The sequence below is a fragment of the Phyllostomus hastatus genome, unplaced genomic scaffold (assembly GCF_019186645.2).
Source record: "Phyllostomus hastatus isolate PE091 unplaced genomic scaffold, TTU_PhHast_1.1 phas_contig_524, whole genome shotgun sequence".
Lineage (NCBI taxonomy): Eukaryota > Metazoa > Chordata > Mammalia > Chiroptera > Phyllostomidae > Phyllostomus > Phyllostomus hastatus.
Genome location: NW_025333900.1, coordinates 13,327,395 through 13,351,503, shown reverse-complemented (window position 1 = coordinate 13,351,503; position 24,109 = coordinate 13,327,395). Strand labels below are relative to the sequence as shown.

General features: G+C 33.5%; 1 protein-coding gene across 3 annotated transcripts in view; it reads left to right on the top strand.

Moving 5' to 3' along the window:
• FNBP1L (formin binding protein 1 like) overlaps positions 1-24,109 on the top strand; it is a 116,714-nt gene that overhangs the window by 80,040 nt on the left and 12,565 nt on the right. For all 3 annotated transcript variants that reach the window (XM_045847020.1, XM_045847022.1, XM_045847021.1), the window contains exons 3-9: positions 1,938-1,991; positions 3,603-3,750; positions 4,487-4,549; positions 10,434-10,538; positions 12,188-12,316; positions 13,980-14,126; positions 16,226-16,429. In XM_045847020.1, coding sequence (XP_045702976.1) covers positions 1,938-1,991; positions 3,603-3,750; positions 4,487-4,549; positions 10,434-10,538; positions 12,188-12,316; positions 13,980-14,126; positions 16,226-16,429 — 850 coding nt within the window. The remainder of the gene's footprint in view (positions 1-1,937; positions 1,992-3,602; positions 3,751-4,486; positions 4,550-10,433; positions 10,539-12,187; positions 12,317-13,979; positions 14,127-16,225; positions 16,430-24,109) is intronic.

Below are 24,109 nucleotides of genomic sequence, written 5' to 3'. Positions count from 1 at the left end.
TTATGTCATATTTAAGCTATTTTATGACTTTTGGTTAATCTCTATGGTAGTCATGATTTTTTCAAGGGTCAGAATCTCAACTCCGATTGGTTTAAGCAAAGAAATTTATTGGCTTGTGTGACTATTAAGTCCAGGGATCTGGGTATTAAAGTGTTGAGAGCCCTATCTGGTGTGGCTCAGTGGATTGAGTGCTGGCCTGCAAACCAAAGGGTCACCAGTTTGATTCCCAGTTAGGACATGTGCCTGGCTTGTGGGCCAGGCCCCCAGTAGGGGGCACACGAGAGGCAACCACATATTGATGTTTCTCTCTCTCTTCTCCCTCCTGTCCCCCTCTCTAAAAATAAATATATGAAATATTTTTTTAAAATTTAAGAGGAAGAAAGTTTTTTTCTTGGTTTGCTTTCCTTTCTGTTGATTAAATTTTGAAGTGGCCTTTTCCCACGTGGTGGCTAGGATTATGCCTATTAATTTAACTTCAGCAGAAAGAGAATATGTCTTCCCAAGAATTACAACACAAATATTGGGATTGATTTTTATTGGTCCTGGTCTCTGATTCATTCGTTTTCATGCCAGTGAGGACTCCAAATTCTCACAGTTTGGTCCAGAAAGCGCACTGTTTTGATTGGTTGGAATAGAACCTCTCTGGTCACTGAAGATGTATATCTGTTGCTGAATGGGGAAAGTCTCAATGCTTTGGTTGAAATAGGATTCTGGGAACTCCTTTATAAGGGTTGGCTCAGCCAGCAGGAACCCAGTGCAGTCTTCTTCCTGAAGTTCAGCTTTCATGAGAAGCCCCTGTTTAGCAATGGCTGCTAGGATCCGTTTCTAAATTTGAGCTCAGAAAGCCACCAGGAGTCCTTCTGAACAGGTACATTCATTCTCAGGGTCACTAGTAGTTTTGTTTTTTTTTAAATTGTCCTCATATATGTTGACTCCTATTTACATGTGTATCTTGATTGTAGAAGTTTATTCAGAATCCCAGTTTTTGCTACAGTTTTCTATTGTATATTTTTGTTTAGCTGTTCTATAGGAGCACTGACCTTCAAGTAAGAGTCCTCATACAAGAAATTTGGAAACAGGATTCTAGAGCTTAGTGGCTGTAAGCATTCTTGTGAATTTCTTGGTCTTCCCATTCATGATTGGAAGATGTTGCATTAGCTTCAGTTATCCTGTCCTCACACATCTGGATCCAAAGCAGTAAAAAAGTATGAAGATGGGGCTTCTTCTTGTGTACTTTTTCCCCTTTTTATTTATAAAAATTATCATGAAAAGTTTTAAAAAGAATTAATTAGGAAGTAGAATCCATAGGACTTTAACACCTTATGGTGGGAGAAACTTGACAAAGTATAGGATGATTGGCAAATTTTTGTGAATATCCTTCCTTCCCTCCCTCCCTCTCTTCCTTCTTCCCTCCTTTTCTTCCTTCCCCTTTTCCTTTTCCTTTTCCTCTGCCTGCAGTGCAAGTATGTTCCTCTGCTAAGCAGGAAAAAAACCAATTACCTCCTTTTAAATTTGATAGCATGATCAACCATATTGTTATGATTATACTTATATAATAAAAACAAAAAATAACATTTCTTTCTACTGTAAACTGTAAACCTGCTTTTGTCCCACCTTGTATTTAAGACAAGCCAGTCTGAGATTTATTTCACCTAGTAAGCATACTATATTAAAAATGCAAAAGCAGGCATTTGTAGATATAATTTAGCTATTCAAACCTTGATTTGAATTTTTGATGACTTTAGACTGTTTTCTTTGGTGTCAGTGTTTTTTAAAAATGTAAGTAATGAACATATATTATGTTAATGGTAGTAGATGATCATATTGCTCTTGTTTTATATAATTAAATTCTTAATTTAATGAAATTGTAAAGTTTTAGAATATTCAATTTCAACAACAGTATTTCTTACAAATTTTAAAAAAAATTTTTTCTATAGAAATTTGGTTAAGAAGTACTGTCCCAAACGTTCCTCCAAGGATGAAGAGCCAAGGTAAATTACATACCCGTTTATTATTGCATATTAAATTTTTTAAAAATTTTTGTTTAGTAAATAATTCTGTTGTTAGTTTTTCATAAAGATTTTTTTAAAAGATTTTATTATTTATTTTTAGAGAGGGAAGGGAGGGAGAAAGAGAGAGAGAGAAACATCAATGTGCGGTTGCTGGGGGTCATGGCCTGAGACCCAGGCATGTACCCTGACTGGGAATTGAACCTGCAACACTAATAAAGATTTTTTAAAAGTTTGTCTTAATACCTGGCTGGTGTAGCTCAGTGGATTGAGCGTGGGCTGTGAACCAAAGGGTCACCGGTTCGATTCCCAGTCAGGGCACATGCCTGGGTTGCAGGACAGGTCCCCAGTGGGGGCCACCTGAGAGGCAACCACACATTGATGTTTCTCCCCCCTCTTTCTCCTTTCCCCTTTTCTAAAAACAAACAAACAAATAAAAATAAAACCTTAAAAAAATCTAAAAAGTTTGTCTTAATAAAAAAGTCAGTGTTTATGAAAGAGGGAGCTATTATTTTTATTCTTGTATGAATGAATACTTTAATACTGAAACTTGATAATAGTTTTCTAGAATAGTTGATCTATGGATTTCCAAGTAAGGTGTGGACTAAGACCCCACCTGAGTTATTTAGTATCCAGAAGAAAAGAATATTTTTTTTCATACTTTATTTTGTAGTTGTCAGCTTGTTGGCTTCCTGCTTTTACTCTTCCAGATAGTAAAATAATTTGGCTGCCTGGTTTAAAGGGATAGTGAAAAGGAGCGTAATTTTAGAACCTTGAAGTAAAAGGTTAGGAATTGCCTATGAGCTTGTAACAGTCTTAAATAGGGATATGTGGCTGTAAAATGCAGAAACAGAGAGACTGGACTTAAACCACACAATTTTGTGTATAATGTCAGTTGTTAGGATACTCACGTTTGGTGTTAATGCAGTCCTGTCTGAGCTGTTTGCCTTCAGTTGTTTAAGTATGCTCAGGCAGTATATTCAGAGTAGATCTGTACGTTTTAATACAATGATTCTCTTTGTTTCTCTCCTTCTCTGCACACACATCTGCCCTTATTTTTGCCCCTTCTTCCCCCTCTCTGATGCCAACCATAATGGTCCTTCACTTCCATTCAGGATGTGGGCAGCTATGTCCAGAGCTGATAGCAAAGTTTTTTGTAGGTCAGCCATCAAGATGCATTTGTGGGGTATAATTGGCAAGTTTTGTCCTGGAAAACAAGCACATCATCTCTGCAACAGGTTCAGCTTCCAAGTCTAGGAATCCAACCAAGTTCATTCCCAAGCTCAGGGCAGCCAATTGGAAACTTAAGAGATTTCAGTATGCCTTAAGAGCCTGCGGGTAGTATTCTTATTATTTTTTGGCCCCAAATATCCCTGTACTTATAAATTAAGACTACATGAAGATACACAAATATCTACAACTTGAACTTAATGCAGGATTGTTTCCTTATAAAGTTAATTTAGAGCTAGTAGCTAAGATTTAGGTTGAGTATGTTAAAATTTGTCAAGTGTCTGGCTCAATCTATACTTCACAAAACACATTTGTAATGAAAATTAAAATAAATTTCACTGTTTTTAAATATGTTTTTGTCAGGTTTACCTCGTGTGTAGCCTTTTTTAACATCCTTAATGAGTTAAACGACTATGCAGGACAGCGAGAAGTAGTAGCAGAAGAAATGGCGCACAGAGTTTATGGTGAATTAATGAGATATGCTCATGATCTGAAAACAGAAAGAAAAATGGTAATTATCATTTTTATTTAGTTATAATGATACATGAAACATTTTCACACAAAGTAATTATGTTTTAAAAATAATGTGTATTCAATATAAATGGATTTTCTATTTTGCTGTATTTCTTGTAGCTAAAATTACTGCTAGATACTCTTGTTAATTAGTGATCCTTTTGGTAAACTATACAGGCTAAATCTAGTCTCCTGCCTGTTTTTGTTTTGTAGTTCTCATGTGCTAAGACTGGTTTATACATTTTTAGATAATTGAAGTGGAAATCCAAAGAAGATATTTTATGATGTGAAAATTATGTGAAATTCAAATTTCAGTTTTTTGAGAACAGAGCTGCACTCATTCATTTATGTTTTGATTTTAGCTGCTTTTGCTTGCATTACATTACAGAGTTGAATATTTGAATATTTGCAACAGAGATCACGTGGCTTGCAAGGCCTAAAATATTTATGTGATCTTTTTTAGAAAATGATTGTCAACCCCTATTCAAGATAGTCATGTATTTTATAAAAGATGGTATGTGTCTTAAAGATTATTTTTAAAGTATTCAAATAATATTCTATAAAATATATTTTAGAGAGTTTTGCTTTACTAAAATCTCTTAATTAAATTTGATAAAGTTATATAATTAGTATCTTGAAAGAAATAAAGTGAAAAACTTTCTGAGACTTTAGGCTTTATTTAAATGTGATCTTTGTTTTGTTTCTTCTGTGTTTTTCGTTGTTATGATCTTCAGCATCTTCAAGAGGGACGAAAAGCTCAGCAGTATCTCGACATGTGCTGGAAACAGATGGATAATGTGAGTTACAGTTTTCACGGTTAACATAAAATTTTGTAGACTTGTTTAGTCCTACATTTTCTTACACTTTATCTATTTGAGCTTAATATTTCTTAGTGTATTATTTATAATTTGACATGTATAACTAGAGAATGAGATCATTTGGATTCTGTACTTGTACCAACTCTGTAATATTCAGATATCTGTAAGCAATTTAGGAAGATTCTTTTTGACTTTGTATTAGTTATTGTACTGTAAAATATTGGTAGAGGGTAGAAGTAATAGGGAACAGTGATATATGTCTTAGAAGACCAGTTGAGTGATACTGAAAGGACTTAGATTTCTAGTTCTGTCTTTTACTTTGCACCTGATTTTTGTTGACTTTATTTTTTTAAAACTATTTTTTTAATAGTTTTTATTTATTTATTTTTAGAGAGAGAAGGGAGGGAGGGGGAGAGAGAGAGGGAGGGAGGGAGGGAGGGAGAGAGAGAGAGAGATATCAATGTGTGGTTGCTGGGGGTTATGGCCTGCAACCCAGGAATGTACCCTGGCTGGGAATTGAACCTGTGACACTTCGGTTGGCAGCCTGCGCTCAATCCACTGAGCTACGCCAGCCAGGGCGACTTTATTTTTTATATATGAAAAATGAAGAGAGGACTAGATTATATGAAATGTTTCTTCTAGCTCAGTGATTCTGTAATAATGTAAATGTTCCTAGTACCAGGCTGCCGGTCATAGAGCGTCTCTTTGTAGGAAATAAAATATTCCATAGGTTGGACAAAATTATAATAGTATAATGATATTTTCTTTAAAAATTTTGCAAGGATACTTGCTAATATGGTTTTTAAAAAAAATGTTCTGGCATACAGTTATTTGATGAACAAGATTCTACATGGAACATTGTCTCCTTTACTTAAAATGCTCTATTAAATACTGTTCTGTAGTATAAGATTAATATTCTTTTTGAACCCTCAGATTAGCAAGCAGTTTACTCTTTACTTGCATATTTTTATGGTGGGCACTGTATTCCTTGAAAATTAAGCTGGAGGGAATTTTTTCATGTTAAATTAATCAATTTAGTTTGTGGTTGTTCTAAAAAGGACTTTTAAATAACTCATGGATATATGTACTGTTTTGAGCCATTTTTCCTTTTTAAAAAATTCTATAAAATTTCTAAATTTCTAAAAATCTCTACTATGTAACTGTCATTGATGTAAGATTCTAATCAACAGTGCTGATTGAGAATTCTTAGGTATATTAATAGTCTGTCTTTATTTTTGTTTTGCTCTTCTTTTTAATTGGTTTCAGCAAGACTTTTAGGGAGTGTGTACATTTATTAAATTTTAAATTGCCTTAACTAGCATCCTTAGTATCTACCACCCAGTGAGTATGTGTGAGTGTTTGTGTTTTCATTTGCACCAAAAAAAAAATAGATTCCTACACTCATGAGTCATTGGTCCTTTTAAAAACTGGTGTTGGCTCAAATCATTCCTGTTAGTATGTGCTGACTTGCCTTTAGAACAGTTGATATTTATTAAGCCATAAGAAAGAAACATCAAAAAAAGTAGGAGAGATTTTTTTAAGGCATTAACAATATCATGAAATAAGGTAAGTTTAACTCAATTCATTATTGAAGGCACCCTTGACATGTACTGGGTCCGGGAGTACAAAAGTATATGTGACATGGTTCTTGTTTTCATGGAGCCTGCATCTAGTGAGGGAGGCAGACAAGTATAGTTTCTGTGCATTATGTAGAAATATGTGCAGGATCCCATTTCCTAGTAACACGTCTTCCTGCTTGATCAAGAAAATGAAACTGTAAAATTCTTAACATGTTAAAGTAATGGAGGAGATTTAAAGAACTGGAAGAGACAAGTTGAATTAGTGACAGAGTATTGAAAATTGAAAAAATATTAAAACACAGTTATTAACCCCAGGAAAAACAAAACAGGCAGCACAGGCATTTACGATTCACCACATACATGAGAGACTGGTGTGTGAAGATCTTGAAGGAATGATCTGATTAGGAGGATAGAAGCATCAGAGAAGCCAGGTCTATCAGTTTGGGCAGCTCCAAGTAAATAGGTCATATAAGTTATAAGAAGAGGGCTAAAAAATGGAGCAGTTTCAGAGGTGGTCAGTAATTCAGTGATGTCACAGAGGCTGCTGCTTTTTTCTTTATGTTCACTTTGCCGTCTTGACCATGTTGGGTTTTTTCCTGAGGATTGTCCCTTATGGTCAGTTGACTTAAGCAGCCAAACACCACATCCTCGTTCAGCTGCATGTAGAAGCATGAAAAAGGGAGCATATCTTTTGCAACTGTCCCTTTTTATCAAGGAAGGAAAACTTTTCCAGAAAACAAGTCCCCAGCAGACTTCTTTATGGGTGTCTCTGCTAGGATTAGATAACTTGACTATACTCTAGCTGTGGGAGGCTGGTGAAGCAAGTATTGGCTATTTTTAGCCTTTATACAGGAAGGTGGGCTCCTTTAAGAAAGGATGGGGGAAAAGTAGCTGTTAATTTGTCTGCCAAATAAAGGATGAAGAATAGGACCTTGTCCTGGCTGGTGTGGCTCAGTGGATTGGGAACCGGCCTGCAAACCAAAAGGTTGCTGGTTCAATTCCCAGTCAGGACACATGTCTCGGTTACAGGCCAGGTCCCCATTTAGCAGCGTGTAAGAGGTGACTGATTGATGTTTCTCTCTCCCTGTCTTTCTCCCTCTTTTCCCCTCTCCCTAAAAATAAATAAATGAAATCTTTAAACAAAAAGGAAAAAAGAATGGAGGATCTTTTCCGGAGTATATTCCTATGTCATGTAAAGATATAGTATGTCTCAGGGAAGGAGTATGTTAAATATTGTACTAGTGATTCTTTTGTTGTTGCAAGGAAATTATTAGGTAGGTTTTTTCTACCAATAATAAGAACTAGTATAAAAATACTATTGTATATAAGTAGCCTCAAATTGAACCAAAATTAATAGCCTATAGCTACTCAATTTGAAAACAGCTTTGACCTGAGTTTCAGAGAATTAAATGTGGAAATGTAATTCTAATCTTAGAAAAGTGACATTCTGTATATTATTCACATTCAGATTTATGTACTTTGAATAAATTATGCCTCATTTGATGGCTCATACTAGTTAAAATAGTAAGTACATTTAAAGAATTGATAAAACATTTCTGAGCATATGTATTTGATGAAATTATAGTTATGTTTGATTCTAGGTATATAGTGAACTGAGCTAACTTAAAAGCCACTGGCTACAAATACCCAGATGTAATAGCTAAAATATTGTTACTGATTTTTAAGCTCTTAGCAGAGCTTATCTTAAACCTCTAACTGCTAGAAACTAAGGGTAAACTAAAATGCAGCCAGAGCAATAGGTGTATGAATGATACAGTGACATTTGAAAAATGGGGGCAGAGGTTTTGGGGTGTGGTAGGCTATAGGACCTTGCTAAGGATTTGTATATTAATTCTCATACAGAAACAGATTAGATTTTAGCTCTGTATGTTGGGGAGAGTTGGAATTGAAACTCCTGCATAACATTTGAAACTTTGAAGGACTAAACCTTTAATGAAAGGTGGAACTCTGCCTGCTAGCTAAGGGAAAAATTAGAGGAACTTGCTTTCTGAAAGTCAAAGGAAGGCAGACAAATATCGTATAAGAAATTTAAACCTTCTTCCTTGTAGTTAGATTTGGAATTCAAATTTGCACTGTCTGTATAGTTTCATAGCCCTCAAGACAAGAAATTGACTTCAAAACTGGTTCTAATAAAGGGGTTAGGTAAATGGAAAATATTGACATTCTCTGCTTTCTTCTGAGCAATTCTCAGAATATAGGTAGCAAGACGTATCTTTTCCAGGCAAGAAATTGGAAGAATCTTGTCTGGGGAATCTAACCAGCTTGAGAGGATATGGCCCAGTAGATATGGATACCAGGGTTTCTCCAAGAAAACTGCCTAGCCATGTCACCCTAGGCAGTGGTGTCCAACCTTTTGGCATCTCAGGACCACACTGAATGAAGAAGAATTGTCTGTACACAAACACTAACGAAAACTGATGAGCAAAAAAAGGTTTTAAGTAAATTTGTGAGTTTGGTTGGGCTGAGGGTCAGACATGCCTGCTAGAGGAAAAGACCCCATCTGTAGAGCTTTCATTTGGCTTTTTAAATGAGAGCAGATAGGCAAGGATCCCTAGACATTTAAAGAAAACATCTAATGTAAACACCAAAGATAATCTGCAGATAAAAAAGCAACTTCGAAACAGTGACTATGAAAGGAAATAGGAATCAAAAACCAAAAATAAAATGCCCAAAACTATTACTAATATTTTCAAAAATATTAGAGAAGATATTGTGTCCATGAACTAAGGAACAAAATACTATTTAAAAGGAATGTACAAAGAACATAAGAGAACTTTTATGGCAGAAATGAAAAACTCACTTGAAACAACAGAATTGAAGAAATCTTTCAGAAAAGAGGGCAAAATGACAGATTGAAAATATAAGAATATAGGAGGACTCATGCTATAGGTTCATTTTCAAAATAATAAGCATCCTAAGAAAAAAAAGAAAACAGAAAATGGAAAGACAAAAATAATTCAAGAAAATTTCACTAGAACAGAAACACATGAGTTTCTAGATGAAAAGAATTTTCAGGGTGCTCAGCACAGTAGATTCACAGTCAAACAATATCTTCATGAAATTTCAGAACAGTTATGAGAGGGAAAAGATCTTACTCATTTCCAGAGAGGAAAAATAAAACAGATAATAATCATGTTTTATGCAAAGGATCAGGAAGCTAGAAAAGAGTAGAGTAGTACTTTTTTACGTTTCTGAAGGAAGATAATTTTCTACTCAAGAATTTCATTCCCAGCCAGATTTTATCAATTAAAAGTGATATTAAAGGCATTTTTCAGCCATCGAGGCTTAAAAAAATTATCTTCCACAAACCTTCTAGGAAGCTACTGCCGAATGTGTTTCAGTGAAATAAGGAAATGAACCAAAAACAGGGAGGGAGGCTTGGAACTTGGAAATATGGGAAGTTCTAATCAAGGGAGAAGTGAAAGGAATCCCCAGGATAACTGGTGAAGGGAAATCTCAAGATGACCTCTATACAATAGACCTAGTTTGGTAACCAGTCCAGATTTCAGCAGGTCAAAAGCCTTTAGGAAAGATTTCATCAGGAAAATAAAATTGGTAGAATTCTCATTGTGTTTGAATTAATGGAGATTTAAAGAACTGGGGAAACTAAGGTTGAATAAGAGAAACGTGAATCGAAACCGAGCACATTTTTTTTTAAGCCATTAAGTATAGGATTGAAAAGTGTGCAGGAAAGGAAATATGGAATTTATCACATGGCTCAGTTGTGATTAGCTTTTACAAAGTCATAGGAATTTGAATTGAATACAAAATTTTAACAGAGCCTGATTCTGGGCTGATAGTATTTCCTGGGATACCTGTAAGAAAGAACATAAAACCACTTGGGAGGGATATTTCCACATCTAAGCTACACTGAGATACCAACCAAACAAATCAAAAACAAGCAAGCTCTAAAACCAACCAGCTAAACCAAACAAACATACAAAAGAGGCAAAAAACACCAAACCAAAAAAATTTGCTAAAGATGAGCCTATAATTAAAAATATTTAAGTGCATGATTTTTTTCTTATTGAGAAAAGATGAGATGTATATTAACTAGTCATGCCTGTGATTTTTTCCTTCACAATCTATAATGTTTGATATTTAAGCTCCTAGATTGATTATAATAGTAAAATTTCTTTTGTAATTTAGAAAAATTTTACTTCTAGTGTGCAATTCTACACAATATACAGTGACATTTTAAATTTTTTTATGAGAAAAATCTAATTTTATTTCTTAGTGTGATATTTTGATTATCTTAACAGAGTAAAAGGAAATTTGAAAGAGAATGTAGAGAGGCAGAAAAGGCGCAACAGAGTTATGAAAGATTGGATAATGATACTAATGCAACCAAGGCAGATGTTGAAAAGGTAAGAAATAATCCAAACTGATTTTATTATCCAAATATTATGACTTGCATGTGGAAAATAGTTGCAGTATTGATATTGATGTTAGAGTTTCCCCAAGAGATACATTATATCTCAATTTAAACTATACAGATACTTACATACTTTAAATTATACATACTGGTCTGAGAAAGTAATTAATACGTGTTAATTTATTTTAGTCTAATGTCTTAACTGCTTTCAAGATGCGTAGGGAAATCTGACTCCCGTTGGGAATGGGCTTCTATCCTATTCCAAAGTAGGCTAGAAAATCTAAGGTGTGTTGATGGGATATGCAGATGGGGATTGGGCAGTGTGCTTCCCCAACTTCACTGCAGGAAAACGCGGTAAAACTGTCAGATGTGATATTAGCAGTTTGCTTGTTTATTCATTAATTGATTTTGGAAAACAGAACCCTCTGTTGTCACTTACTAATTGATTCTGGGCCATAATAATTGTTCTGTAACATAATAATTGGTAGGTTCACCCCTGTAACTGCTGCTGCTTTGCCTTCCCCACTGTTATATGCTATCTTAGAACATTTGACAGAGTGATGCTGCTGAAATGTTGGGATATTCAAATGCAGATAAACCTTAGTTTGCATTTGTGTAAAGGCTCTCCATTAGTATATTTTTTCCTTATTCCCTGCAGGATCAGAACAAGAAAAAGTAGAAGGAGGAAAAGAATACAGTTGACCCTTGAACAACTCAGGGTTGGGGGCACTGACCCCGCACTGTCAAAAGTCCACATTTAATTTTCAACTTCCCCTGGAATTTAACTACTGATAGGCTACTGTCGATTGGAAGCCTTCCCAATAACATAATAGTTGATTAACACGTATCTTCTATGTTATATGTATTATATATTGTATTCTTACAATAAAGTAAGCTAGAGAAAAGAAAATGTTACTAAAATCATTAGGAAAAGAAAATATATATATTTACAGTATTTGTTTTTTAAAAAAATCATGTATAAGTGGACCTGTGCAGTTCAAAAACTGTTGTTCAAGGGTTGACTATAATTTATATTTTGCCTTCCATTTTCTTTACACTTAAAAAATCCTAAAATCATATAAATTCCAGTTTACATTTCCTTAAAGACCTTCTAGTACATCTTGTTTTTGCTAGGTTTTGAGTTGGTTATAAGTGTATCACATTTAAAGAAATGTTTTACTAACTTTTTAACCATTTAAAAATAATCCCGATGCTGTATTTCTCTTCTGATTAAAAGCTTACTGTTTCAAGTCATAATGTTTTCATTTATTTAATTTTTTTAACGGTCTCAAATTGGTAAGGAGAAACTATTTGAATGGCTTATTGCAAAGGTCGGGGGGTACTATTACAGTAAAAGAAAGGGAGTCTCCATTGCAGTATGGAGACTCTCTGTTCTGCCTATAATGTCTGCAGACGTCTCCTTAAATTTCAGATGATAGCAATAGTAGGGAAAAATCTAGTTTTAGTTTAACTTTTAGAAAAATATGTTAGCTCTTAGTTTATTGGAATTGTATATTGTAATCTGCTCACCTAGAATTAGAATGTAGCTTTTTGACAGTATACCAGCATCATTGGCATTAGTTCAGGTGGCAGTGATTTTGTTGTTCTTGTTGGTAATGATTTGGACCAATTTACCTTTAGGCTAAACAGCAGTTGAATTTGCGTACCCACATGGCTGATGAAAATAAAAATGAATATGCTGCACAATTACAAAACTTTAATGGAGAACAACACAAACATTTCTACGTAGTGATTCCTCAGATATACAAGGTAAAATTTAAATATATGAAATTAATCTTGTTTTATTAGAGTTGGAAGAGTTACTTTTTAAATGTAAAACTTAAATTTCAGACATCAGTGTTTCTAGATTCACTAGTCAATATTGGTGATAAGAAATTTTTTTATGATATTAGTGTTGAAAACTAAATTTTTCCTAACTTTGAAATCACCTATTTTCCTATAGGTTTATTATTAGTATAATAGAGAGTCCACTAAAACAATGACATTTTCTAGATAAAATTTAATGCTGTAGCAATAAGTATTATGGCATAGGGGTAATTCACTGGAATTGTGTACTGTAATCGGCTTACCTAGAATTGGGATGTAGCTTTTTGACACTATACCAGAATCATTGGCATTAGTTCAGGTGGCAGTAATAAATCTTGTAAAGTGTGTTTACTAGCCTGATTTTTGCCTGCTTGTCTTCCTAGCTGCCAGATCATAAAAGTAATTTAGGAATGAGCTTGCTTAAATCCCATCCATCATCACTTGATGATGGCAGTTTCCAAACAGCTCAGGTAAAAACAACAGAATTTCCATGAGGGTTAAATTATGTTACTGCCTATTCTAGCAAGAAGAGAAATTAGAGCAAAGGGATTTAGCGAAACATTGAAAGAAGTACAGTAGTCTAGGAGAGCAGTGTTTATGTGGAAAGAGTGTCAGCCCAAATATATATTTTTTTCTTTGTAAGGAAAGCTAGAAGTACAAAGAAAGCATAGTGAGAGGTGGTGGGCTAGAGTGGGTATCAGATTCTGGTCTTTGAGTGGTCCTGCTACTCCTCACCCTGTGGTGGTTCTCTAGGCTTATCAGTCAATGCTTCATATTCTTGGGAGACCTTAACTTGGAGATCAACTACTTTTTGTGTTTTGGGACTTGAGCCTTTTGTTTAGACCTTGCTGTGGAGCAGTCTTGCCATTTTTTTGATTGTGGGAACAGTTCTGTGAAGTTGCAGGCCTCAAAATAAATTCCCAGGCTTTGGGAGGTAATTAAAGAGGAAACACTGCATGAAGGCTGTTGGAGTTTGGGATCTGATCAGTGTAGCTGCTTCTTAGCAGAAGGAAAAGTCAGTGCTGGCAAGTAGGAAATCTCATAAAATGTCTGAGTTGTTTGGCTTCGCGTGTACCAGCATAATTCTTAGTGGCATGTGCCAATGACATTTTGAATTGTGGGGACTCTATATATGTAACACTTGGACCTGAGGCTTTCTGTTCTACCTCTTGTGCCCGTTCCAAAGTATTTTGAACTAACTTAAGGGCTTAGAAATCTCAGGCTTGTGTATGTTTTAGGCTAATTGCTTAAAAAGGGAAAAAGAAGCATCAAAATTCTGTCTTCAAATGAAACTTTTCTTGGAAGTAGTAACAGCAACAAACTGCTGGCTGAAAAATGAAAAGTGGAGGTAGTGTGAGTCAAGGAGTAGGTAGCCCGTAGGGTGTCTTTTTAGAAGGTTTGAAACCAGTGTTATTTTTTTTCTCCTATTTAACAGGCTCAAATTTTAAGTATTACAGGTCTATGGCACTTGTTAAAAGGCATCAACAACTCATAACTGTTAGGGTATAACTTTAGGGTTTTGTTTTGTTTTTTTTTGAGGGAGGTTGCTTCAGAATGAAAAGATCTGTTTTTCTTCTCTCCCCCACCCCCAATTTCTGATTATTAGCAACTACAAGAAATGGATGAACGAAGGACTGTTAAACTCAGTGAGTGTTACAGAGGATTTGCAGACTCAGAACGCAAAGTTATTCCTATCATTTCAAAATGTTTGGAAGGAATGATTCTTGCAGCAAAATCAGTTGATGAAAGAAGAGTAAGTGCAATATAATTATATTTGAATAAATGTACTTGGTTTAGATGTGCAGTTAAGTTAGTGAAATAAATTGGAAAAGGGGTGAAGATACTGGTAAGTACTTGGATTCTAAATTCTGTAGAAGAAAGGCTGGTAATAGATTGAATTCCTTTGGGCTCTGAGGGCCATTATAAATACTAAAATTCTAATTGTTTCCTTTTTTCTTTTTATTGAATTTATTGGGGTGACTGATTAATAAAATTACAGGTTTCAGGTGTACAGCTCTCTAACACATCATTTGTATGCTATATTGTGTGTTCACCACCCCATTTGAAAGAAGATGTCAAGTCTTCTTTCATCACCGTTTACCCTCCTATATCCTCTTCTACCTCCCCCGACCCCCTTTCCCTCTGGTAACCACCATGCTGTCGTCTGTGTCTGTTTCAATAAAGAGTTCTAACCGTTCCTTCTCCTGTCCCCTCTCCTGTGCCCACTAATTTTTCACTTATACTACAAGAGCATAACTAAGCTGTGACCATGTTACAAACTGTATTAAACTCTTAATGTAGTTAGAGTTTAGAGTAGGAAATGCTCAGATTGATCAAGAGTGCTTTTAACACAAGAGTTGAACTTGCTTTTGAAGCATGGATAGTGTATGGAATGATGGCTCATGAGAAAGACGAAGGAAGGGGAGGGCATTATGAGTAGAAGGAATGGCATAGTACTGCTCCTCTTGAGGAAATACATCTAATCATGTTATATCTTGATTAAGGTCTAGCAGAGTCTTGTACCTAGTCATTTCCCAGTAAAGGTTGATTGAGTGACCAAAAAGGATTGTGGGCAGAAACTGAAGATATGTATATACCACATACTTTAGGCTTCACAGCATGTTGGTATTATATCAATATTAATGAGAATCCTTCCTGTAGCAAAAGAATTCTGACTTAAGTCTTTAAAAGAAAAGAGTGTTTTGGGTTTCTTTAATTAGGAATTCAAAGGTACATTTGTATTTTGGTATGGCTGGACCCAAGTTACAAATATAGCTAGGTCCCTCCTCTGCTTTCACTCTTCTTACCCTTTAGCAAATGATTGGTAAGTGTGGCATTAGTGACAAAAGTAGGTATCATTTAAGGATGACTTTTGACTACATGACAGACAAAATATACTATTATCAGAAATAGGGAATAAAAGAGGAGAGGTGGTTAGGGGTGGGGAGGAATTTATAGGGATAAAGTATTCTGTTTTGAAAAAAATGAGTATAAGATGTTATGAGAATATTATTTGGAATATGTATGTCGAAAAAACACTATATAATGTTTATGTATAATACTTACTTTAGGTAAATGGTCCTGGCTGGTGTGGCTCAGTGGATTGAGCACTGGCCTGTAAACCAAAGGATCAAAGGTTTGATTCCCAGTCAGGGCTCATGCCTGGGTTGCAGGCCAGGTCCCCAGTAGGGGGTGCGTGAGAGGCAACCACACATTGATGTTTCCCTCTCTTTTTCTCCCTCCCTTCTCCTCTAAAAATAAATAAAGTCCTAAAAACATTTTTTAGATAAGTGGTACTGAATTTCATGTTTTCAGAGTTGCTTTTTGCACTCAGTACTGTTTGTGAGATCTTTCTCCATTGCTCTGTTAACATTCCTGATTATGTATTTAATATAGTATTTTATTTATCTTCATTGGATGAATGAAAGCCTTTCTACTTGTCTTATACTCTATTACAGTTAGGTACCCTTTTATTTGTTCCAAAGGTCAACTTCTTTGTAGACATCCCAAAGCAAAAAGACTTTTTTCCTTTGAAATTTCTTATAATTAGATCTTTCTTATCTGCTAACTAGTCCTCAGATGAATTTCAGTGGGTTAAAGTGATAGAGTGAGAACATTTGTGAATATTACAAATTAATAAAGTGATAATTTATAAATTAGTGTTTTTTCTGTTGGGGTTAAAATAAGGTTTATTACAAATTCACAGGAAGAGATTATATACTTTAGTCCTTAAATGATTACTGTAGAATTATTTAAATTTTTATTGTTTTCTTTAATAATTTAAAGTTTTGAAAGCTAGTGTGTTATTATGAGCAAATGGAATGGTTTTTAAAACATGTTTCTTGTATATAGGACTCTCAAATGGTAGTAGACTCCTTCAAGTCTGGATTTGAACCTCCAGGAGACTTTCCATTTGAAGATTACAGTCAGCATATTTATAGAACCATTTCTGATGGGACTATCAGTGCATCCAAACAGGAAAGTGGGAAGGTGGATGCCAAAACCACAGTAGGCAAGGCCAAGGGCAAGTTGTGGCTGTTTGGAAAGAAGCCCAAGGTAAAAGTCATAAAGTTCCTCTATGCTAATAATTTTGTTTCAGTGTCATTTAAATCAATGTAGTTATCGAATGGATAATGTCTTACTATTAATAGAAAGTAAATACTTGGAATAATTTAATTACATTTTACTTATTAGAAACATAGAGTTTTATACCTAAAAGTAAAACTTATTTCTGGACTTAATGTTTGAGTACAACTTAATAACTATAAAATATCAAGTTGTTAAGTATCTCTTAAATTATATGCTTTTGAAATTTCATTTGTATAGTTTTAGTCAGAATTTCTAAAGAAACATGATCTACTTATATGAACACTAAAATTACAATTCTCAGTTGGAATGAATGATTGACCACAGCAATATTAAATGCCATATTAGGCTTGCTAGATCACACTAATAAAGTCATTTTTATCATCCATGTGAATATTTAATGGGAAGGGTTCAATGTTTGTGGTTAGTTGAAGTTTTAAAAAATCTCTACTAAGAAAATGTTGGTCTTGTTAGAACCTATCTTTTGATGTTCTGTTTATTTTAGATAAATCTAGCTCAGCAGACGAGCGAATAGAATAGAGTGCTTACACTTTTGTAACAATTTAGTGATTATAATAGTATAATATTAGTAGGAGAATAGATATGTGCTTTAATTAATCTGATGTCTGTATTTATTAAAACATGCATGATTTTTCTAATATATTTTTATGATCTTGACATGAACATAGATAAAATTCAACTCAATTTATATCTATATATTTAAAAGCACAATTAATGTTAACTCAAGCTTTATTCATGCTTTTCATGATACCATCCAGTTGAGAAGTTGCAAGGTGAGACTGTAAGTCAGATCAGCATAGCTAAGAGTTTAGAAAAACCAGGAATACTGAAATTAAACAAGCAATGAGGTACAATAATGGTGAAATAGAAATAGTCTGAGAGGAAAGCCACAAATGTCATGAAAAATTTTTGCCTGTTTGTGATAATAATCAGTTACAGTTCTAACATTTTAATACTTTATTTTAATGGATATTGCTTATTACAGATAACTTTACCTGTAGCTGCCACCGTTGTCTCTGACACGTACAGGTTAAACATGTATAGTGCTAATATTCTAGAGATCAGAAGGTAGTTTTTAGATTCTAGGCCATATTGCTCTCTGACATTATAATTTGCGTACTCTATATTTCTAGCCTGTCAGTTTGTAAAGAATGATAAAATGGATGATACATTTTTAAAAGTAAATTTGACTTTTTTAAATGATAGTTTTGGCAAAACTATGTTTACTTTCTCATAATATTTTTATAGAAAACTTTATTTGAGATATATTTTGTGAAAAGTATGTTGCCAAAAGTAGAATTTTCATTTAGAAAAAAACTGCACATTTGGCTTATTGATTCCTTTCTTTATTTCCATATTAGCCACAGTCCCCACCCTTAACCCCTACTAGTTTATTCACATCCAGTACTCCTAATGGGTCCCAGTTTCTCACATTCTCCATTGAGCCCGTGCATTATTGCATGAATGAAATAAAAACAGGGAAGCCCAGAATTCCTTCTTTCAGAAGCCTCAAAAGAGGGGTAAGTTTAATAATGGGTTAAAATGCATGATGGCCTATTGTGTGTGTAGTGTGGCTTTTAATACTCTCCACCCTCATTATAAGGCTCGCTGTCCTATAAATACATAGTTTAAAAACACCACAGAATTAAGTATAGCTGCCCTCAAATTAAAAATAACTCCTCTTTATAGCATTTGAAATGCTTAACCATAAAAGAATGGTATTATAAAGAGGGTGCTGGGTACAATCATACTAGCTATATTTTTGTTTATGTGAAATCATATGTCCACCATTGTCTTGTAATGTATTTACATTTTTAAGACTTTCAGTAATTTGTCACTGGAATTATTCATGTAATAATTTGTGACTGATGATGACTTCTGCCAATTTATAAAGCATTATTTCATTGATAAAAAAATCAAGTTCAATTTTAATTGCCCTACTTCTAGAAGCATAAAACACAACTTCCAGTAGTTAAATAGAAAATTAAAGATAGGCATGTTAAATATGAAGACTATAGATCTAAGATAATATGGTAGAGGATAGGTTTTAAATTGTAAAGCCTATGAGAATAGAAGATATTATTGAGTAATGTTTACATGGAATTTGTTTTCTTGAACTAAAAAAAGTAAGGTTTTTTTTTTTTTACCAGAATTTATTTCTTTTTGAAAATTGGCCAGCGTTTGGTATTTACTTATAACTAAAGATACTCTGCAAATAAGAAAATTTAGAATAGTACAAAGCAAATACTAAACTGTTTCTTATCAATAACTATTATACTACTGATAAATTAGTGTTATTCCTTTTATTAGGCTAATTTTCCTTATTTTTTATTTTTAAGGGCATGTTTATAATAGCCATACTCATACTTTAGATTCATTTATGAGATTTATTTTCATGTATGAAAACCAAAGATGTGATAACCCACAGATGAGAACTCCACGTCTGTGTCACGTGAAGTCTAATCACTGATTGACAGTGATATATTGTAGTTGGGTTCCCTCTTGCTAGTGCTCTCTGCCTTCCTTGTTCCCTTCTTCCTCTCCACTTTTCTTCATTTTCTCTTCTTTCTTTATTTTCTTCTCTGTTTAGCCTGGCTGTTTTTCTTACTTTTTTGTAGTCCTATCTTCAAATTGCTTTAGTTCAGTTTTCCTTTTGGCCACATGTAGAACAAGATAATATTAATTCAGGGCAGGATTACATTATTTGTCTACATTCCCATTAACACAGTATGACACACTTAACTGATGTCAGTAATGAAGCAGAAATGTCTTAGTGCGCCCTGGCTGGTGTGGCTCAGTGGATTGCACACTGGCCTGCAGACTGAAAGGTTGCTGGTTTGAGTCCCAGTCAGGGCACATGCCTGGGTTGTGGTCCAGGTCCCCAGTTGTGGGCATGGGAGAGACAGCAGTAGATGTTTCTCTTGCACATTGATGTTTCTCTCTCTTCCTTTCTCCCTCCCTTTTTGTCTCTCTGAAAATAAATAGAATCTTTAAAAAAGAAGAAGTAATGTCTTGGTATATTCTGCCTTTTTTTGGACTTCCCTTTTTCCCATAATGAAACAAACTTCTTTCCATTTACCTTACTGATTCTGTATGTGGATGATGTTATAGGTAATGACATTTTGTAAAGTCCCCGTGAATGAGTGTGCATTTATTATACTTATAGGCAATAGATAATAGGCAACAGAAATCACATGGGATTTTTATTGGCTGAGTTTGAGGGTAGAATTAATTCCTTTCTTCTCTGTGAAGACTGGGACTACATTAAATATTAGACTGAGCAGCCATATTTTTGTGTAACTGTTCATCCTACACAGTCTCCCAGGACCAATTACAGTACTCTACATAGGGTGGTCATGAAATACGAGGTAAGTGTAATTCTATGAAAAAGAGTTTTGGCAGTTAGAACTGTGAGCCCTAGAGAGACAGACTTAAATATGTGATATATTCATTCTTACTGGAAAAGTTTTATATGTTAATTTTTATTGTTATAGAACTTAAAAGTTTCTGCTTGTTCATTATGTCCACATACTGCTTTAATTTTCAGTATTAGCATATGATTTTTTTTTGAAGGCTTACTTTCAGAAAGCCAAAACCCTGCCACTTTTTAAATTATTTATTATGACAAAGAAATGGTAGCAAGATTGAAAATATGACAAACCAACCAGGAGACTAAGGAGCAGAGCAGGAAGGGAAGTTCGTTTCAGCTTTGGCATTGAGAAATTTCTTTCTTTTTGATTGGTACTTGATAATTTAGATATATTTTAAAAGTAACACATAGAGATGTTTTTCTTCCACTGAAGAATTTTCTCAAAATAGAAAATCCAAGAAGATAAGTTTTAACAGGAAGCCACATTACGTGTTTTTACTTGGACTTACATGTAAGTCCATTAAGCTTACCAAGTAAGACTTAACGCCTTTTTCCCTAGTGTTATTGAGAAATGATTGACATACATAACTGTGTAAGTTGAATTGTGATGGTTTGACTTACATGTATTGCAAAATGATAACCACAGTAGGTTTAATTAACATTTATCACCTCATATAAAAATACAGTAAAAAGAAAAGGAAAAAGTAATTTGTCCTTATGATGATAGTTTTTAATATCTACTCTCTCAAGAACTTTCCTATATATTGTATGGGAGAGAACTCACTACTCTTTATACTACATCACATCTAAGTACTTTTTATTTTTCCATAAAAATAGCCAACAGTAAATTTCCTAAAATAAACTTGATCCCCAGGTGTTGTAAAAACAGAGTAGTTTTTTAGTTGCCATTTCTTTTCAGTTTTATTGAGAAATAATTGACATTCATCACTGTATAAATTTAAGGTGTATGGCATGATGGTTTGATTTACATATATTATGAAAGGATTAGTCTTCAGTTTTCTTAAAACTAATGAATTGTACCATTCAAATCAGAAACTCTTGTTTTGAGCTATGTTTTGTTACATTACTTTTCCTAAATACCTGCTTTTTGGCTTTTCTAAAAATTTATAATTTATTTTTCTTAAGGAAAACCTAGTATATACAGTTCACAGTATCTTTAAGGATATGAGAAATGTTATATTGGACTAGTGTTTTGACCACAGTACCAGTAAACCTTTTCTGAGGGATGAGGGCCTGTAATTTCTTTCTGTGACATCAAGATTTAACTGTTAATAGATACTTGATACACACCCAAACTTAACTGCTCAATATAGAAACAAATTACTTCATTTGAGCCGTGTTTTCTAAGTTACTCAGTATCTTAGACTTCTAGAGACCTTTTTGTAGTCATTTATCTATCTAGAGTAGTTTTCAGAATTTCTCTATCTTTAAATGAAATACATTTAATAATATTAATTGCCTGATTTCCTTTTTCACTCCCTTGTGTATTTATTAAGGTATAGTGGGTATGTGAAATTTTCTAGTTCTAAGTATATGATAATTACACGAGAGTAAGGCGTTTCTGTATTGAATTTGAATTATGTTATGTATTTCTAATATTTTTACAAGAACTTGAGATTTCTGTATCCCTAAAATTTCATTAGCTAAACACAGAAACATCTGATATTTCAGTCATAATTATCTTGCTTTTTTCTAAAATGTTAGTATATCAACTGGTAAAAATTATAAATGATAAATATCTTAGGTATTTTGCTTCCTGTCCTATATAAAATTTTGTTTTAATAACATTTAAAGCATGAATATCTTTTTAAAGTTTAAACTATTAAATTTCATCAGGAATTTTGTCACAAATAAGTTGTGGTTTTGCTCCCTGAAACTACTGACAGTCTAAAGAATGTTAAGCTTAATTTGGAAAGATAATGGATAGCATATGTCATCTTTTTTTTATCATTATAACCATTAATATATATGGCCAATTCATCAGAGATAAGGGGTAGATATTTTTTGTCAGCTATTAAAATTCATATTTTTATGTGAAATTCTATTTGACATTCCCCAAACTTCTTTAAAACAGTATGATTTGAAAAGCAAGGAAAGGTAAAAATTTTAGAGGCTACTAACCAAATGCAATAAATGTGAAGGTTAACTTTGTAAAGCTCTCCTGTGTATTCTGGGTCACAGGGCTGTGTGTTTGTGTGTGTACTTGTGTGGGTGTGTGTGCTTGCATGTGTGCACGCGTTCACATGTTCATTTGGGATGCTGGATAGAGGCAGTACCAGTTCCAGAACCCTGCTAACCCACAGAATGTGCGTTATATATGCACATGCAGTATATATGACTATATGAGAGTTCTCTGGCTATGTCATTTCATGTTTACAGAAAGAATACATTTTAACCAGTTTTCTAAAAATTGAAGTTATATTTTTAATGTTCCTTTTTGAGCATTTGGGTTTTGGAATAAAAACTGAAAACTAGAAGTCATATCTTCAAAACAAAGTTCAGTTTATATCCTTGTGTCTATCAGGAAATACATATAGAAAGCTTGAATCTATGTGACTCATTTATTATTTTGATTCTAATATGTTTTTAATGTGTCTGTACATTTTTTAAAAGCACCCTAAAACTAAAGCAGGAATGTTACCCTGACCTAAAACCTACCCATGATGTATTTAAATTCAACACAGTATTTTGAACTATAAAAATTCAGATAATGGTATTCTTTTTAATGCATTGGAAAGGGCATTCCATTTTATAATAATACTTTTAAGATTTCTTTTAAAATGGCTAATGTTAAGTCTTGTATATTCAACTTTTCAAATATTAGTATTTTGAGAATGAAGAACTATATAAGTGAAATCCACATAAGTAAAACCTCTCTTTTAAAGAAGAAAATACATGATTATTGATAGAATAATAACTGTTTACTTTTTGAGTTTGAGTTGCATATACAAAATATCTGCCCATTATCATCAGTGTAATTTTTTTTTGCAAGTAATTTACATGAAAAAAATGTGCTTAAAATGTTTTTTCTGGCATAATTGTTTGGATTGTGAAATGTACATGATTTATTTTAATATTGTAAAAAATATATATAGGTTATTGCATCTTCTCTATTATGGTTTCACGTGAATAATTTACCATTTCTTTCTGTTTTCCATTGAACTATTCAGTGGTCGATGAAGATGGTAAGCCTTATGTGCTGATCTATATACTGTGCCAACATTAAGTAATCTCAAAACATTGTTTTGTTTAAAGCCAAAACAAGTGGTAAGGTACATCTTCACATTTCCATTGTATATGTATTTTTTCTTTTTATGATTTAATCCATAGTCCAGCAAATGCCAGTACTTCTTGATGTCATAAAAATTCAAAAATAATGTGGTTAACCTGTAATCAACCCATTAAGTTTTTAAATGTTATTAGGTATAGTCCTTGTCATGTTACAGAGAATAAGATTATAGTTAAACATTATTTTGGAAGTTACATGGTGGAACAAAATTTTGTTTTAATAGGACGAAAATTAAATGATTTTTCTTAACACACTTTTTACAAGGTCATATAAATTTGATTTGTAGTTTATTGTAAGAATCATTAGATTTTTCTAAAAAATAAGAAGGAAAATTTTCCTACTAATTTTACTATAGAGTCAGTGCTTGCTTCTTCTGCATCATTGAACAGAAATAAAAGCACAAATAATTGAAATGTGTGTGTGTGTGTGTGTGAGAGAGAGAGAGGAAGAGGAAGAGAGGGAGGGAAAGAGTGTTCCTTTATACATTTATTTTAGAATTATTGGGAGTATGTTGTAAAGGCCTAATTCCCAAATTATTGGGTTCTTACATAGTTTCTTATTTTAAGAAAAATGAACCACTGTTTTTCAGACTCTTGCAGTGTAGCCTTTTCTGAATTTCCTTGTGGTGGTGGGGGGGGGTGGTTCTTAACAGAGGACTTCTTTACATCCATAGGAAACAGAGTGGAGTTCCTTTTCACATCCTATAAAAGAACAGGTTATAATGTCAAAATGGGATATTAGACATGCAGGTGCCTAGATAGCTGCTGTTAATAAATTTGAGAACAAGTTTTAATTAGGGATGAGTGGAAATTTGGTAAGTTTACTTACAGATGGCTTTTATTTTATTACTGTACTACCAAATAAACCACATTGGAATATATTTCTTCATTTTGTTAAATAGTTTTTCAAAATTTTTAAGAAATATTAAAAATATATAAATTAGAAAGTC